The sequence below is a fragment of the Gopherus flavomarginatus genome, chromosome 10 (assembly GCF_025201925.1).
Source record: "Gopherus flavomarginatus isolate rGopFla2 chromosome 10, rGopFla2.mat.asm, whole genome shotgun sequence".
Classification (NCBI taxonomy): Eukaryota; Metazoa; Chordata; order Testudines; family Testudinidae; genus Gopherus; species Gopherus flavomarginatus.
The window spans coordinates 37,920,829-37,938,990 of NC_066626.1; the positions used below are offsets into that span (position 1 = coordinate 37,920,829).

Below are 18,162 nucleotides of genomic sequence, written 5' to 3' on the forward strand. Positions count from 1 at the left end.
ATCACTGATCTGCAGAGGGTGCTCTGAGCTGGAAGTTGAACTAATTCCCAGGACAACCAGCAGGAGGCGCCATGGGGGTGAGTCGTGCCTGGTAACATATGCTCTTGGATACGAAGCATTCTTTTTGGACCCATATTTGTTAAGAAGACATTCATTTTTCATCCCCCAAAATACCTTATGATGCTTAACTTTTTAATATCTCCAAAAATCATAAAAGTAATTCAGATTTGTCAAGAATAAAACAGGAGAAGCCAATCAGCATCTGTTCTGTGTTTCTTTGTAATCCCCCACATTACTAGCTCCACAGAGAAAGTGGGAAGGAAGGAAGGAATTAGCTTCTCAAATTTATCTGAGCACATATGGCACACTGTAACTTACCAACCTCCACATGAAGACTAACATTTTATCTTCTCTATTTTAAAAGACTGTTGTGCTAGAGAGAAACTGATACTAGATAATTATGAAATCCTGCCCTCATTGACTCATGGGCTGGGGGAAAAGAAAGTGCCAGCATGTGGCTGATAAAAAGAGCCATCCTGCCAGTGCAAGGCACAGCATATGTGCTATTCAGCAGGGAGCCTAACCATGCTAGATAGCAGCACATATTCCTTGGGAGCTAAACATGCTAGATAGCAGCACGTATCCCTGCCAGGACAGAGGCCAGATCCTACCCATGGTGTGCTCCTGAACAGCTGTAATAGAGATTCTGTCCACTTGCTTAAGGGGGAAATTGGAAGTAATAGGCTCCATACCCACACTTCCCAATAAATACACATGGCTCAGCCCAGGGCAGAACTTGACTTTTTAAAGTAATAGCAGCATCACCCACTTACTTGTTTTTTGGGCAGACAGCAGCAGAGCAATATAGTTGTGGCATCCACAGAATGCCACAACACAAGAGAGGAGTTTAACCCTTAGCATGAATGTAATGTTCTAAGACAAAAGATGGGAATGTAACAAAACTCATCTTTCTTCTCTCTCCCACTCCGTCCCCAGTCACCTCCCTAAGTCCTCCCTGGCTACCTGCTAGTAAAGGCCAACCCCCTCTTAGCACAGGTGCTGAAAGTGTCCGCTGCACAGGCAGAGACTCCATTCTACACAGAACTGATCTCTCCCACCACCCTGATCACTGGGATGGAGTTGCTATAGGCTCTGTGCCAGGAGCTCCCCCACTAGCTTACATTACTCAGAACTATCCACTCCCTGCTTCTTATGTCCATGAGTTAGGGACAAGACTTGTCACTAGGAAATAGAGAGGTAGGGCAGAAGAACAAGGGGGGAAGCGGTTCTTTGCAAGGGAGGTAGGGGGGAGGTTTGGGACTGGCTCTTCCCACTATTCCTGGGTAGGTCTCACTTCCAATTAGCCAATGATCCAACTTCTTCCCTGGCATGATGCCCCTTATTGGGTACCGCCAAACCCAAATAAACTGGCCGGTCCTGAACTTGTAAAATACCTCACACTGCCCCATGACAAGAACATATGAAGAATGGTTTTTATTGTAGAACAGGAACAAAAACTTGTTAAGCATCCTCCCAGTCACTTTCTGTTCCTCAAAATTAATCATGGGGGCATGTCTGCGCACGCACACACAAGAATGAGAGAAGGAAAAAAAATTGGCTATTTCGTTATTTCATAAATATTTTCCCCTTGAATAAATGAATTGATTTTTGTCAGGCATTCCCTGGTTTCTCACCTCTCTCTGTATAGATTGGTCAGCAGATATTATCTAAAAGAGCTCCTCACTGGGGTGAATGATGTAAGAATTGGTTTTCCTGCCTACCATCACAATGAATGCAGTACAACAACAAGGTGGTTTAGTATTAGGTGACAGCAGCACAGGCAAGGTGCTTAGTGAAGCAGGAAGCTCCCAAGCGTTGCACATTCATTTGTACTCCTTGGAGAGGTTTGTTCTAATTATAAAATTAAGAGACTTTCAGTTTAAAATAATAACAGTAATAATAATAAAACCTAGCTCTTTTATAGCGCTCTTCATTTGTAGATCTCAAAGTGCTAAAAACAATTACATTAGTTGGGGGATGGTTTCTGGAGGAACCTCCTATGAGCAGCTTAGGTTACAGATGCCAGTTCTTGGGGACTGAAAACACTTACTGCAATCCAGGGCCTTGACATTAGGCAGAGTAAGGAAGAAAATTATGGTTTTTCCTGTCTACAAAAGGGGCTAAAATAAACTATTTATTTTGATGGCAAGTCCAATAATACAGTTAAAGAAAAGAGTCTTTTTTTTTTTCTTTTTTAAACTAAGGGCAGATTTTCCGAAGAGCTAAGCACCCAGCAGCTCGCTTGAGATAAACAACAAAAACACCGGAGGCCTCTGCATACTTACAATCTTTAGAGATCTGTTCCCTTTGCTAAATCTGGCAGCAGCCTAGACTGTGTTTCACTTGGTGGAGCTGTGGGATCTCCACTGTGAAGCCTATGAAGTTATTTCAGCTGGCACTCAAATTTCCTTTAATAGAGAAACTAGCTATTTTCTTCTTTTATTAAAAGATGCTTTTACTCTCAGCTAGTTCCAGCCTTACATGTGGCAGTGGGTAGCAGAATACAAACAAGAGTTTTAAGTGTCCTGTGTCTCTCTTCAGGGGTGCTTTAGTCTGTGTCATGTTAACATTTAAGTCTCCTCACAGCAGATGCTCCGACTGAGATTGAAGTAGAACCTGCAGCTGCTGGTTTCAGAAAACAATTTGAAAGTCTTATTTGTCTATGCATTCTAAGGGGCAACAGTGTTCTTATATATTTTTAATGGATTGAAATAATTGGTTTTTTATTTTAATTTCAAGGTACCAACTATGGAAACATCCAGTTGAGGAATTCACTCTCTGAGCTAGCTGGTAGTCTTGAGAAATCTGAGGAATCAGCACCCTGCAAAGATACTACTGCTCTCCTAGGGAGTTTGGGTGTTCAGGGCAAGAAATCTGCTACTTGTTCCCAATCCTTTCACATCAGGCAGTGGCATGTAACAACAGGATGTTGCTCCCTCCCCTGAAGTGTGAAATCACTTTTCCTTGTGTTGTGTAGTGTAGGGTTAGGAAAGTGAAGCCTGAAAAGGTGAACAAGTGCAATGCAACTTAACAGCAGGCAAGATAACAACAGGGGGATGGAGAGAAAAGGATTGTTGTAGCTCTTAAAAAATGTGGATGCAAAATTTAACAGCAAGGGCTCAGGATTCAACAGGGATGCTACACCTCTACCCTGATATAACACGAATTTGGATATAACGCAGTAAAGCAGCGCACTGGGGGGGCAGGGCTGCGCGCTCCGGCGGATCAAAGCAAGTTCGATATAACGCGGCTTCACCTATAACACAGTAAGATGTTTTGGCTCCCAAGGACAGTGTTATATCGGGGTAGAGAAGTATTTGAAAAGATGAAGTGATTCCATTTAGAAATTCTACAATAGCACTTTCAAAAAGCCATAGTTAAAAGCACATGATTATCCACAAAAACCACAGTAGGGGATTTAGAGACTCTGTACAGCACAAACAGAAGAAAATATAAAGGGAAGTCCCACATGTCACTCATGCAAGCATGGGAGAATTCTGCAGTGCAAATCCTCAGCACACCATTCCAAATGCTATGTAAACATCTGGACCGACCCAGGAGAGTTAGGGATGGCAGCATTATTCTGTGGCCTAAACTATTCCTGTCTGCTTTAGTTTGCAATTTGAACAACCCCCTTGCCCAGTTTTCCAGATACTACCAGTCACAGACAGTGACTTTGTGTAATTTTTTTTATAAATTCAGACGGTTTCATCCAGATTAGTGGCCACCCACAGACACACATTATGGATCCCTTCCACCTTACCCTTATATGGAGATTTACATTGGCTAGCAAGGATATATACCAAATACACTGCACTTCTACACAATAATTCTAATTGCTGTGGCTCTCCATGGAACACTTAAGAGTCTCAGGTTTACTTGTCAATGCTACTTACAGAACATTTCCTAATTAGGGTCAAAGTTTCATTCAGTAATTGTTGTCTTATACTATCTGATCCCATGGTTATTAAGATTATTGACAAACAGCACATGATACACTGCCGTGGCCTACCTCATTTTCTGATGAGCTTGCCGACAAAAGCACTTCCTGTGCATCAAAGAATTCAGAGACAGATTCGGACATAGAGAGCCTGCTCTCATTAGAAACTTGCTGAGACAATGGGAGACTGACATGGATTTGTTCACCAGTCTGTAAACAAAACAAACATAAGGATGTAAAATGCTATTTCTAATACAGCAAAACTGTGCATACAAGGTAAGAGATGCAGTGTAGGAAAAATTATCCACGTGAAACACTTATTTGAAGTACATATTTGGGCTAACATTTCCAAAGAAACTTGTGTACAATTAATAAACGAGACTTGAAATATTACAAAAAATTTAGTCCTCTGAATAATTACACATCCATAAAAAATAAGATATAGTCCTTCGTTGGATCCCTATTCAGAAGCAGAAGTAAATAAGCTTCAGTAGTGTTTATAATCATGGATCTGGATTCTGTACCTAGAGGAACAGCTTTGTGGACTTTTGTTGTATAGTGTTAAAGCATTTCAATTATGAGCTCCAGAGATGTTTGGGGTGCAGACATCATTCATAATATTTTTCATTAACCAGCACGGGAACTAGCCTTGATACAATCAAAACAAAAAATGGCTTAAAAGGCTGGGGGATTATTTTTAATTATTATTTTCAAATTAATTCCCCTCTTAATTCCAGTAGTGACAAAATAACCTCTTGAAACATGGCTATGTTCAGAAAAGTGATTCCTGCAACTTCTTACTCCATTTAATAGTTCCCTGTGTGCACTCTGAGTCATATTGGGGTTACTTCTGATAACAATAAATGATTATTGATATTAGCACCAAAGAGCCAATACAGCTAAGGAGAATGAGCTGGTATGGCTTGAATCAATATAATTGTACGTTATGGGATAGACTACTCCTTCCATGGGACAACTGGAGAGAGGGAGAAAAAAATTCAGAGAGGTTTTCCCTATATCATTCCATTGGGGTGGAGAGAGGAGAGGGGATTGCTCCACTGTGGAATGAATAGAGGATTCTCTCTCACACTCCCCAGATACTTGCTAAGATATATAGTGGAGACTCTGCAGAAGACCAGAGACAGCATACAGAGGCCCTGTGACTCCATGCAAACCCTTTCCGCTCCTCCTATCACTCTCCCAACTCTCTAGCATTGTGGCTTCATTGGTGCCATCTAGCCCAGGCTTCCTCCACAACCAGCTGCCTCCCAAAATACTCCCTTAAAGGAGGTTTCCACAGTGTGGCGAGACGGCACAAAAATTATCATCTCGTCCTCGTGTGATGGTTCTCAGACCTACAGAGCAGCCTCTATGGCATCTGGGAAAAGGAGGTACATGAACACAAGTTATAATTAACGATGATGATACTTGAACAAGAAAAGGGCCAGCATAACACTCAGCTCCCAGAAGGAGCTGACAGGGCTGGCAGTTAGAAAACATATACATTTACTTTTGAATTGTGCGCATTTGATGCAGTACAGAAGCTGCTGAGATAAAATACATATGGGACCCAACAAAACAATTCCTGTTCAGAGTACAAATGCACTCCTTACTAACCTCATCACAGAAACCCTGAAAAAAAAATTGTTGACATGTTAATCGACACAAGCTACTAATACTGTAACATTATTTTATAAAGTTGTCTCAATTTGTACGATAGTTAATTATAAATATAAAAAATATAGGTTAAACACCATTTTTTCACTGGTTATGTTTGGGAAAATAGGTGTTTAAGTGATGGGGCTTCTGTGAGCTTGTTGATGCTTTATGGCGTTTGACTGATCATAATCATCAGAAGGGACTAGTTTATTGTTGTTATTTATATAAGAAGGTCATTAAAGTTTTAAAATTTTGTACAGACTGTACTTTTTTCCCCTAATTAGTGTAATGCACCAGAGCCAAGTATAAGTGCTGAAGATATCAAATAAAACAAAATATTAAATGTTTGTAAATATGACAAAATGTGAACACTTCTTTCTAAACTTGATTTTAAAAAAATACCGTGGAGTGCGTTCTCAGAAGCATAGCCTGCCTTCACCAGGAACAAATGTCACCTGGGCAATGAACTGCTACAATAATTTGAATAGCTGGAGGGGAAGCGGCTCAAATTTTTGCATATAATTCATTTTTGGGGTACAAAAATGCAGGTGCAAACAGGGAGACCACATATTAGCCTAACTGAAAAATATACCCACATTGCACACACACTGCAGAGTGATAAAGAGGAGTCAAATTCAGACATGGTGAAACAGGTCCAACTCTATGAGCTCCAAAAGTCAAGACACATTTATGCCAAAATATATGTGTATATATTGAAAAATAATAACTAAGTAACATTAATGTTAACCAACAAAATAAAAAGAATTTTTTAAAAAAGTCTGTGTTAAGGCTCTAACTCCAGACCATTGTGCCTTTCCATTGTTGGACATGTGATCCTCCATCGACAGATTCCACAATAATGGATTCCAATCAAATTGTATTTTGGACTTTCCAAAATCAAATACACAAAATAACTTAACATAGATTTACACTATTCCTTCTTGTTGGGAAAATAATTAGGAGACAAATGGTACCTCAGTTGAAATGGCTTGACACATCTAAAAAACAAGTTTCTGAATGGAAATGCTGTATGGAAAACATACTGGTGAAATATCAACATGGACAACGATAGACACACAACATTAATTTGTAATTTCTTATCTATGCCCAAATTCAGATCTATTCTTCTTATGAAGTAAACTGAACTGCCATTCACACAAATACTCAATAGAGGGTATTTTTGGTTGACTGACGATAGAGAGGCAGTTAAGGACCAGATCTGGCAAACACTTACTGCCAGCATAGTGCTTACTTGTTCTGTGATCCCCTTGCCTTCACTGTGATAAATGCAAAGTAATGCACATTGGAAAACATAATCCCAACTATATGTACAAAATGATGGGGTCTAAATTAGCTGTTGCCATGCAAGAAAGATCTTGGAGTCATGGATAGTTCTCTGCAAATATCCACTCAACATGCAGCAACCGTCAAAAAAAAAACTAACAATGTTAGGAACCACTAGAAAAGGGATGGATGATAAGCCTGAAAATATCATAATACCACCATATGAATCCATAGTATACGCACACTTTGAATACTGTGTGCAGTTTTGGTCATCACATCTCAAAAAAGATACAGTAGAATTGGAAAAGGTTCAGAAAGGGGCAACAAAAATGACTGAGGGTATGGAACAGCTTCTTTATGAAGAGAGATTAAAAAGAATGGAACTTTTCAGTTTGGAAAAAAGAGATGACTAAAAGGGAATATAATAGAGATCTATAAAATCATGAATGGTGTGGAGAAAGTAAATAAGGAAGAGTTGTTTACTCCTTCACATAACACAAGAACTAGGGGTCACTCAATGAAATTAATAGGCAGCAGGTTTAACGCAAACAAAAGAAAGTACTACTTCACACAACGCAGTCAACCTGTGGAATTCAGTGCCTGAAGAGGTTGCGAAGGCCGAAATTATACAGGGGTTCAAAAAAGAACTATTAAGTTCATGGAGGATAGGTCCATCAACAGCTATTAGCCAAGATGATCAGGGATGCACCTCATGCTCGAATATCACTAGTTATGATTGCCAGAAGCTGGGAATGGATGACAGGGAGTGGATCCCCCAATGATTGCCCTGTTTTGTTCATTCCCTCTGAAGCACTTGACATTGGCCCCTGTTGGAAGACTGGGCTAGATGGACCACTGGTCTGACCCAGTATGGCCGTTCTTATGTTCTTATGACCATCTACACAGTAATAAGCACCATGCCCCAAAAGCATTTGCAGGACTGGGCCCTGATATACTGCAAGCAACCAAGATACAGTCATTCTCAGGTACTCATCTGGTTACATAAAAATACAATAGAATCTCACTAATTCCCACTTCACTAATCCATATGCAATAATTTATACTCAAAATCAGTGAGGTCTCTCCCTTTCTCAGCAGAGGTTTAATAGCAGAGTTTTCCAGTGAGATCTCACATTGCTGAAACTTCACTGCTTTCATGAAAAATACTCCAGAATATATCCTCCTTGCTTTTTATATATAAATGTGCTTGTTCACTTACATGCCAATTTGCAAAATTCAGTAAATTTGCACAAGGTCTCTCAGTTATTAGTGAGAATTAGCTAGGTTCAACTGTACACTAATTCCATTAAACGCCAAAGTCTTACCTCATCGGGACTAGGGATAATATTTACACTGACAACCTGATCACAAATAACAGACTCAGAATGTATTCTGTTCAAGCGACTCCTTAGTTCAGCATTCTGGTTGAGAGCCTTAAAATAAAAATTGCACATTTAATTTCAAATTAAAAAGCAAGCATAAAGCAGAGCAAGAAAACAGCAGCTGAACTACGTATTTCCCAGAAGTAGCCTAATAAATTACTGAATCTCCTCAGCTGCATTTTTACACCCTTTCTGGCCATCAGGCATGTGATTCATATCATTATTTTTTTTCCTTTGATTTCAGCAATTTTCATGTTAAGAAGAGTGATGTTCTTCCATAACACAGCAATGGTATTCTGCCCATCTTCGTTCTTTGTGTAGCTCAAAGTGTTTGGGAGATAGACCAGTGGGTTATGCATATTCTGAAAATGGGGTGTGGAAAGAGCAAGGAAGCATGAAGCTGCATCAGATTACTAATGGGATACACCTCCTCCCCACATGCCAAAAGAGGCTCCACTTGTGTTACAGCTGTAAGGCAGGTACTGAGCTTGGGCTGCCAGCATAAAGAGCAAATCAAAGGAAATAGCTAATCCTAATGCAAAAACAGAACAGTTGGCTCATGACGTGATTTTCAAAATACTCACATTAAGGGAAACATACAATGCATACCCAGAAACATTATTGTCAACTTATTCACAGCCCAGGGTGAACAAGGCCTTTACAGATAAATACACAGACAAGATTCTTGCTCCAAATGGTTCACACTCTATATAGACAAAGGATGGGGAAATGGGATGCAACAGGAAGTAGCAATATAGTTCATATATTGTAATTCCACAATTTTTTATTTCAAGTTTTCTTTCTATTTTCATTTCCTATTGTCTATTTTGTTAACACATTCTGAAGAGAGGATTAGGTTATACTGGTCTCTTGGTAGTTGTGTGCTTTAGGAGGGACTTGAGGGGATCAGGAAAATGTTCCAGGAGAAGACAATGACACAGAAAAAGGCATGGAGACAAGACTGAGAAGTCATAAAGGATACGTCTACACTGCAATTGTCTACACATGCCAGCTGACAGGACTCCAGCTAAGGGGCTATTTAAACAGCCCCGTAGGTATAAAGTGCAATTAGACACCCACAGCTAGCCCATGCCAGCTGACTCAGGCTCAGGGGCTGTTTGATTTCAGTGTAGATATTTGGGCTCAGGGAACCTCCCACCTCACAGGGACCTAAAGTCCAGGCTTCAACCTGAGCCCAAGACCAAATGTCTAGCGATTCTCAACATGTGGTCCGCGGACCCCCGCTATGCCTAAGGGATCCACAAAACTTAGACTGAAAACTAGTTCAACTATATATACACAGACAATAGATTTCCAAAGGTGTCTAGCAGCTCCATTCAAAATTTTTTAGGGGTCTGCAAATGAAAAGTGGTTGAAAATCACTGGTCTACACCGCTATTAGACATCCCCTTCCTTAGCCTGAGTCAGATGGCAAGGGCCAGCCACAGGTTTTTAATTGCCATGTAGACATACTCAAAGGGGGCAATTAGTTGTGAGACTTTAGTGGAGCAAAAGAGGCAATATTATTATTTTTGTTGTCTGATCTCAGCTCATCTGATGTAGGAATCTACACTGCTCTCCAGTGTCCAAATCCTTCCCCTATAAAAGTCAACAGAGTTTTGCAATAATAAGCACAGTGAGAGAAGGGTCAACAGAATTTCACTAGTGCAGTAACAGAATTCTTTTATTCCTGATTTTTAAAGTAATTAGCTGTATCTGATGTGTGGCTGTTCTTGTTTTGTTTTCTGTTTGAGGTATTCTGTTAAGCTGCTACTAATCAAGACAAAGGAAAATATTACAAATAGGCAGAGGTGGATTAGAGGTTTGTGGGACCCTGGGCCAGAGCAAGTGGGGCCCCTCACCACCCCTTCCACCTGCAGTCTCCCCCGCCTGCCTGGCACCCAGAGCAGTCTGGAGGAGCCCCAAGCCACGGCCAGACAGGGCAGAGTCCGGAGCCCAGGCTGCCCAGAGGAGCGCTGAGCCCTGACATGGCCTGGCCCCAGGGCTGCAGTGGGGAGTATTAGCAAAGGTTTGGGGGAGACTTACTTCTCCCAGCCTCCATTACCCACCACCCATGCACTGCATTAAACAACACTTTAGAAAAAACAGATCTCCATGTTCAAATCACAATGTTTTACAGTTAGAGCTGGGTGAAATTTTTCAGGCAGATACTTAATTCACCAAAATATACAGTCTGGGGGCAACCAAAACTTTTAGTGTCAAACTCAGCAAACAGTTTCAAGCAAGAGAAAAAGTAAAAAAATCGCATTTCTATCATGTCAAAATGAAACATTTTGATTTGTTGTTTCAGAATTTGCCTAAATTTATTTTTTTAAATGATTTAAAAACCAAAAATGAAATTAAGCATTTTGTGTCAAACTAAACATTTCAGTTGACCCAAACTGATTTTTTTTTGTCAGTTTTTCCTTTCACCAAGAAAATCAAAAAATTGTTTTGTGTCTATCTGAAACTAATCTATTTTTTGAGTTTTTGGTTTGGCCACGAAACTGAAAAAAAGCAATTATTTGTATAGTTCTATTTATAATATATGCTGGATGGCCAAAATACAATCCTTGCACTGAATAAAAAGTGTTCATATGCATTTCCCCCTTCATACAATAGCAGTTGTTCCACAGTATCAATGACAGTAGATTCATTTGCTCCTGGCTGTTCCCTCTACCTGCCTTTATCTCCTCTCACTTTTACTATAAACTCCCTTGTCCATGGCCTTCCCAACCCCCAGCTCTCTACACACCAGTATGTGCAGATTGCTGCCACCCATCTTCTGTCATACACCAAAAGTACAACCGCAGCCCTGAACATCTCCACTGGCTACTCATTTATTTCAGGATCCAGTTCAAAACTGCCTTCATTATTGTAAACAGACATTCCAAGTGTCCTCAAATTCCTTGACTCTCACTGCTCTTCTCCCACTTCCCTTCCTTCTCTAGTACTAACCTCATCATCTTTAAACCGTTTGACATACTCCAGTGTTGTTGCACAAGCCTCATCTACAGCTCCTGCACCTCATGTCTAATCTCAGATGAAAAATCATGGTGTATCTTTTCTCCACTGCCAGCGCTGCTTACTTTTTCTCTCCCCGAGACACAACATTTATTTAAAAGAAAACTCCACTTCTCTCTCCTTCCCTCCCCTCTGCCCAAACTGAACACTACTTAGATCTGCAGCAAAGTCAAATAAAATCCATTATTTTGAACTAGCATTATCGTTAACTAAAGAGAGAACATTTTCAACCTCTGCTATAGCTGTGGCTCTCGCTGACCTTGTTTCATGATGGCTGCAATTTTCTTACTGTCAGGGAATAAGAGAAATTAGGACAGGATGGCACTCATTCTGCATTGCGGTCAATGCAACAAGCTCAGGACTGAGCACTGTTTTAAAGTAAATTTCACTTTATTAAAAAAAAATGCCATGTATTTTAACTTAACTCTTTTGTTTTTTCCAGTGCTAGCTAGCTTTCAGAAATTTCAGGTGTAAGATAGTCTACTCCATTGTCCCTGAGACATGGTGCATCTCTCATCTCTGTCCCTTTCCCCTAATTATTTTAGTTCATATGGTTCTCAAATCTTTTCCTGGGACACCCTCTCACCCATAACCCTCTCTCATCTGGCAGGATCTAGCCAAGACCCCCATTCTTATTTAGCAATACGGGAAGAGTAGGGTAGACATGACCCCCATGTTGAGAACCCATGTTTATTCCACCATGCCATCAGACCTCATCTCTAGGCCCTCTGAGAAGTCATCTGGTGAGTGTCCTGGCAATGGGAACAGAGATCAGATGTGCACCAATTCTCAGGTGCTGGTTATTTGGAAAGTTGAAACTTTAATGTTTATTTCTTAAATATTTGCCATTTTATTTTTACTACAGTACTTAAAACTGCCCATACAATTTTTGAAAAAGGAAAACCCTTGGCTTTCTCTAATTCTCCAACTGTATTTATTCTGTTTCAAACTACAATTCCTGCAGTTTTGGAAATGTGATCAATGGGCTGAGTGAAAATTTGAGCTATCAGTAGCTTGTAACACTATTGCTGTCAGTGCTAGGGAGTATATGTGCATTATTTGGAGCTTAAAGGACAATGCATACTGAAATTAACACTGAGGGGGATACTCTTTAATTTTTAACTGCTGATTTTGATTATTTCTAGTGACAATTTCAGATCATGAGAGACTATCTAAAGATAGAGTTATCTGGAAAAATGACTCTTTTAGAAATCTATATAAATTTCCTCCATGTTGAAATATGGCATATAAAAATGCACTGAAGAAACGTGCATTATCCAAGCTCCACAGCAGTGAAGAACAGTTATGTAGCCTGGGCTGCTTCTGTCTATCTTAGTTTTGTACAGCAGCTCATCACATGAAATAGATCCACAACAACAAAGTCACTAGTGGACTTCACAGAGTCTCTGACTTCTTCTGTCTTTTCAGGTTATAGAACGCTCAGTTTGGATTAGTGGATTTGTGTATGGGTTTTTTTGGAGCAGGCAGATGGGGCTATAAAAAGTCAAGGAACAGAGGTAGTTGTTGTGAATGTCATCATGGTTATGGTGGAGGAGCTTTCCTATGTCGGGAAGAAAGTGACTAAAGAGATAGACCAGGAAAGAGTTTCTCTGAGCATTTTATTTGCATGTATTTGCAGTAATACATTACTATCTTAAACAAAAAGCAAAAACAGTAGCAAAGTTTTCAAATATCTAGTCTCATGTAGGATTTCATACAAAGCCCAGCTCTGCATTCAAAACCTCCTGCCACACTGCTTCTGAAACACTGCTCTCAAACAAAGAAACTGCCATGTCTGTCTCTGAGTTAATCCCACACTCTCACACAATGAAGTCCTGTTCTAAAAACTCGAGGGATGGGTCATTTAATGTCAGTCTTCATGGCAAATTGTCTAAAGAGAACCAAACTCAGGTTGGAGTGAATTTATCATCTAGGATTCTTTGGATGAACAATATTCTAGGATCCTCCCAATATATATGAAAATAATCTTTGCCCTCATGACAATAGTTTTGCCAACGTGGCAATGAATCTGTAAATCAGTATCACAATCAAGTACCTGTTAATGATATGAAAGAGTGTTCTGACAGAAGCTATTTGCATCTTCTGACCCAGTGTCAGAATTGTTGATTTAAACAACAGTATTATTAGCTTCACATCTTTCATTATTTTTATCCCTAAACAACATGTATCCTTGTTGTTAAATTATGTAAACTAGGTATTTTGGCATTTTTCTGAAAAATTTTAATAGACAAAGAATTAATGTCTGAAAATTAGACATTCTAGATTTATGGTGTCTACTTTTCAGACTGTCTCTTGTTTACACTGAGATATCCCAAGCTAGAATCTACATATGGGTATATGCTGAATGCAGACTGATAAAACTGATCCATTTGGAACAATTAATCTGTATCATAGAATCACAGAACTGGAAGGGACCTCGAGGGGTCTTCTAGTCCAGTCCCCTGCACTCAAGGGAGGACGAAGTATTATCTAGACCAGTGGTTCTCAAAGCCAGTCCGCCGCTTGTTCAGGGAAAGACCCTGCCAGGCTGGGCCGGTTTGTTTACTTGCCATGTCCACAGGTTCGGCCGATTACGGCTCCCACTGGCCACGGTTCGCCGCTCCAGGCCAATGGGGGCTGCGGGAAGGACGGCCAGTACATCCCTCGGCCCGCACCACTTTTTTTTATTGAACAGAACTGGACTCAAACTGATTGCTGAGAGACCCCACTTGATATACCCTTCCTGTGTGAACCATCATTACTCTTTGGGAATGGTTTTCCAACAAGTTACTTGTAGTAACCTTATAGTAGTTCCATCTAGGTTGCATTTCCCTAGTTTACTTAAGAGAAGGGTCATGAGAGACAGTATCAAAAGCTTTATGCTTTGTCTACACCAGCACTTTTGTTGGCAAAACACACTCTTGACCAACAAAAGTTTCACCAACAAAAGCGCCGGTGCAGACAGTGGTATGTCAGCAGGAGATGCTCTTCTGTCAGCATAGCTACTGCCACTTATTGGGGGTGGTTTAATTATGCCAGTGGGAGAGTTTTCTCCTGCTGGCATAGAGCAGCTACACAGGAGACCTTACAGTGGCACAGCTGTGTCGCTGCAAGGTCCGTAGTGTAGACATAGCTTTACTAAAGTCAAGATCTACTACATCTACTGCTTCCCCACTATCCACAAGGCTTCTTACCCTGTCAAGGAAAGTACTAGGTTGTTTTGACATGATCTTGTTCTTGACAAATCGATGTCATTACTTATCACCTTATTATCTTCTAGGTGTTTGCAAACTGATTGCTTAATTATTTGTTCCCTTATCTTACCAGGTACTGGAGTTAAGCTGACTGGTCTGTAATTCCCTGAGTTGTCCTTTTCCCCCTTTTTATAGATTGGCACTATATTTGCCCTTTTCCAGTCCTCTGGACTCTCACCTGTCTTCCATGGTATCTCCTCAGTCAGCTTCTTGAGTATTCTAGGATGTATTTCATCAGGCCCTGGTGACTTTAAGACATCTAACTTGTCTAACTAATGTTTTAACTTGTTCTTTCCCTATTTTAGCCTCTGATCCTACCTCATTTTCACTGGCATTTTAGTTAGATGTCCAATTGCTACTAAACTTTTTAGTGAAAACTGAAACAAAAAAGTTATTTACCACATCTGCCATTTCCACATTTTCTGTTATTGTTTTTCTCTCCTTATTAAGTAACAGATCTACCCTGTCCTTGGTCTTCCTCTTGCTTCTAATGTATTTGTAGAATGTTTTCTTCTTACCCTTCATGTCTCTAGCTAGTTTACTCTCATTTTGCGCCTTGGCCTTTCTAATTTCATTGATGATCTCCTGGTTAAGTCAGGGTGGTTTCTTGCCATACTTCCTATCTTTCCTACGCAGTGGGATAGTTTGCTCTTGTGCCCTTGACAATGTCTCTTTGAAAGACTGTGAACTCTCTTGACCCATAGACTGGGGAACACTGCTCTAGAGAATAGCAGTAATTAGTGTTAGCAGTAACTTTCCAATCTTAACTGTTTCCTGACAATAGGATATACACAGGGAGTTCTTCACCCCTTTTCCCTATAACTATGCCTCCTTTTCCTTTCTCACCCTGGTATCTGCACAGTACTTGCCCAAACTCCACCATACATTCTATACTCCCGTCCTTTTCATCCTCTCATGCTGAAGGGAAAGACAGGAGAAACAAACAATTGCAGGATGCGAGAGGGTATGCCTCCGGGTCGGCAGCACTGAAATGAACGTGTGCATGCAAACACATCTCTTCAGATCCAACTGATATATTTGAATGCATGTGTTCATTTCAAGACACCATGTGCATTCGAAGCCTCGTGAATAAACTAATCACAAAGGAATTCAATTGACTCAAACCTATGGTATTTATCAACTTTTCTTATTTTTGTTTGTAAGATTCAACCAGCTCTAGGTTAGCCAAAGTGCATACTGCATATAAGTACAGAAATATATATGCATAACAGCCGTGAACTCAAGAAGACTAAAGCACATTATGTACTGCTTCCTCTTATCTCTCTCCCCCCCATCGCCCCCAACATGATTCACCAGTTCCCTCAGGGCTAATCTGTACATATCCAGGGACTCATTACAAAGACTAGAACTGGGCATGGAAAAAATCTGCTCTCTTGAGAGGAGAGAAACTATGAATGTCAAATTCTTTTTCTTCTGCTTCTTTTAAAATGTACCTGGATTTACTGTTTAGTGCTAGAGTGAGAGGTCTAATGACGGAAGTCCTTCATTTATCAGTAAAACAGGTATTACACATTTTGAGTTTCCCCATCACATAAACCTGAACTGGAAGTATCACCACTAGGGAAGGGAAATTAGCTCAATTTCCATTTCTTCTCCACTGAGACCATCAACCAGGATTTCTCGTCGTCACAATGACTTTTGTTAAGAGGACACTTGGATTCTAGGAACTAGAATGAGAGGCTATCAACCCATTTCACAGCAAACAGCTATAAGTCACTATTGATCTGGGTTGGATTTGTATCAGTGACCCAGAAGAGAAATATTCCTTATTAGAGCTGAGCAAATAATTGATTTTTTAGGTCAAGGGCCGAGCCAAAAAAAAAAATCTGGAAAAAAAAATGTGGCTCATTTAGAACGGAAACTGAATTTTTCTCCTCACCAAAACAAAAATAGATACAATTTCAAACCAAAATGTTGAGTCAAAACAACATTGTGAAACAAAATGGTTCATTTAGAAAATGTCAGCATGAACCATTTTCACTTTAAACAAAAATTCCCCTCATATCTTTATACAGCCAAAGCTGTTCACCAAATCCTACCTGAAATTACAAATAGTTGTGATAACCCTGAAATGGCATTTTTCAGCAAATTTACTATGTGGCCAAAAAATTGTATCCTTCTCCTACCCCGTTATCGTTATATCTACTAACACAGCAAATCTTACAGTAGAAAGATAACAGTTTAGGAAAGTACATGTAAATTTGGGTAAATTATAGTTTGCATTTAAACTTGCATGTTCTTTGCTATTTCTTACATGCTTAGTGTTCCCTGCTAGTCCACGTTTCTTCAGAGTGAAGGTAACAGAAGAATACCCTAGGCCCTGATTACCTTGAAAAACTAGGCACCTCTTCTTGACCCATGAATTCCAGAAGTGGGATTATTTTGCAAACTGAGTAAGTCAGACTGATCTGATTTAACATACACTTTCTCATTCCTGTATTACACAAACTGAACTTGGTTTTCAGATTACATTTTTAGAATTAAGATACTTATTGAGGAGCCTATTATCCTGACTGGCTTTCTGTGAAAGATTTTCAGAAGCACTCAGCATTGGCCAAACTCTGCTCCTGCTGAAGTCAATGGCAAAACTCCCTTTGACATCAGTGGGAGCACTGTTTGGCCAACACTAAGTGCTTTTGGAAATCCTACCTTAAAGTTACCCATTCAATATACTGCAATTAAACTTTATTAACATTGGTTTGTGGGAGGCTAGGAATGGCAAGAAATCTAATCCCTGGATTACATGCTCATACATGTAAATTGCTTACTTTTTTTTGCCCATAATCATTTTTGCAATTGGAGTAATGGATTTATGGAATGTATCTGTGAATGTTCATTCATCATTTTTAAATTAATGTAGGAAAACTGAATTAAAAAATAACCCTGAATGTGCTGTCAGTGGTTTTAAGAAATATATCTAAGATTTTCATATAAAATATTTCATACCTCAGATCTATCTCAGACACTAAACACAATGAACACACACAAGGAAATAAGAGACACAATCTTTCACATTTACATTTCTTAGTTTTCTTGGGACTCATTCAGATTGCTCCTGCTTTCTAACACATTTGTAACAAAAAGCCAAGGGTAGAGAAGCTGATTTGAATTTACCACTATCACACTTTGTTATTTAAGTTTCAATGAGAAAATATCTGGCTGCAAGATTTGGCATTTTCCATGCCATCTCTGGAAATGGCAAATACAGTATAGACAACAGGCATTTGGCAAGTCATAGAATTCCACGTGTGCTTGAAATCAAAGCAAGGGCATACCTGAGAAAGTGATTGTCTGAGGCGTGTTATTTGTGAATTGTGGCCTGTAACATCCTGTTCTGAAACCATCTGCTTAAGCTTTTCCTTCTCAATAGCTATGCTGTTAAAGGCAGACTTCAAAAGAGAATGAACTGGGGGAAAGAAAAAACAAATATTTCCTGAGACAAAGTACTACACTTTGCTTGTAATCAATAATAAAGGTTGTGACATCTCCCTTCCCCCGCTCCCCAAATTTACAGAAATAAGAAACTAAGGCCCAAATT

General features: G+C 39.8%; 1 protein-coding gene across 7 annotated transcripts in view; it reads right to left on the bottom strand.

Moving 5' to 3' along the window:
- The window catches only part of OSBPL6 (oxysterol binding protein like 6), a 189,003-nt gene that overhangs the window by 21,370 nt on the left and 149,471 nt on the right, over positions 1-18,162 (bottom strand). For 5 of the 7 annotated variants that reach the window (XM_050968990.1, XM_050968989.1, XM_050968988.1 and 2 more), the window contains 3 exons: positions 17,900-18,030; positions 8,269-8,376; positions 4,073-4,210 (listed from right to left, as the gene is read on the bottom strand). In XM_050968990.1, the coding sequence (XP_050824947.1) occupies positions 4,073-4,210; positions 8,269-8,376; positions 17,900-18,030 (377 nt within the window). The remainder of the gene's footprint in view (positions 1-4,072; positions 4,211-8,268; positions 8,377-17,899; positions 18,031-18,162) is intronic. The other 2 variants (XM_050968992.1, XM_050968991.1) reach the window with 1 other exon arrangement.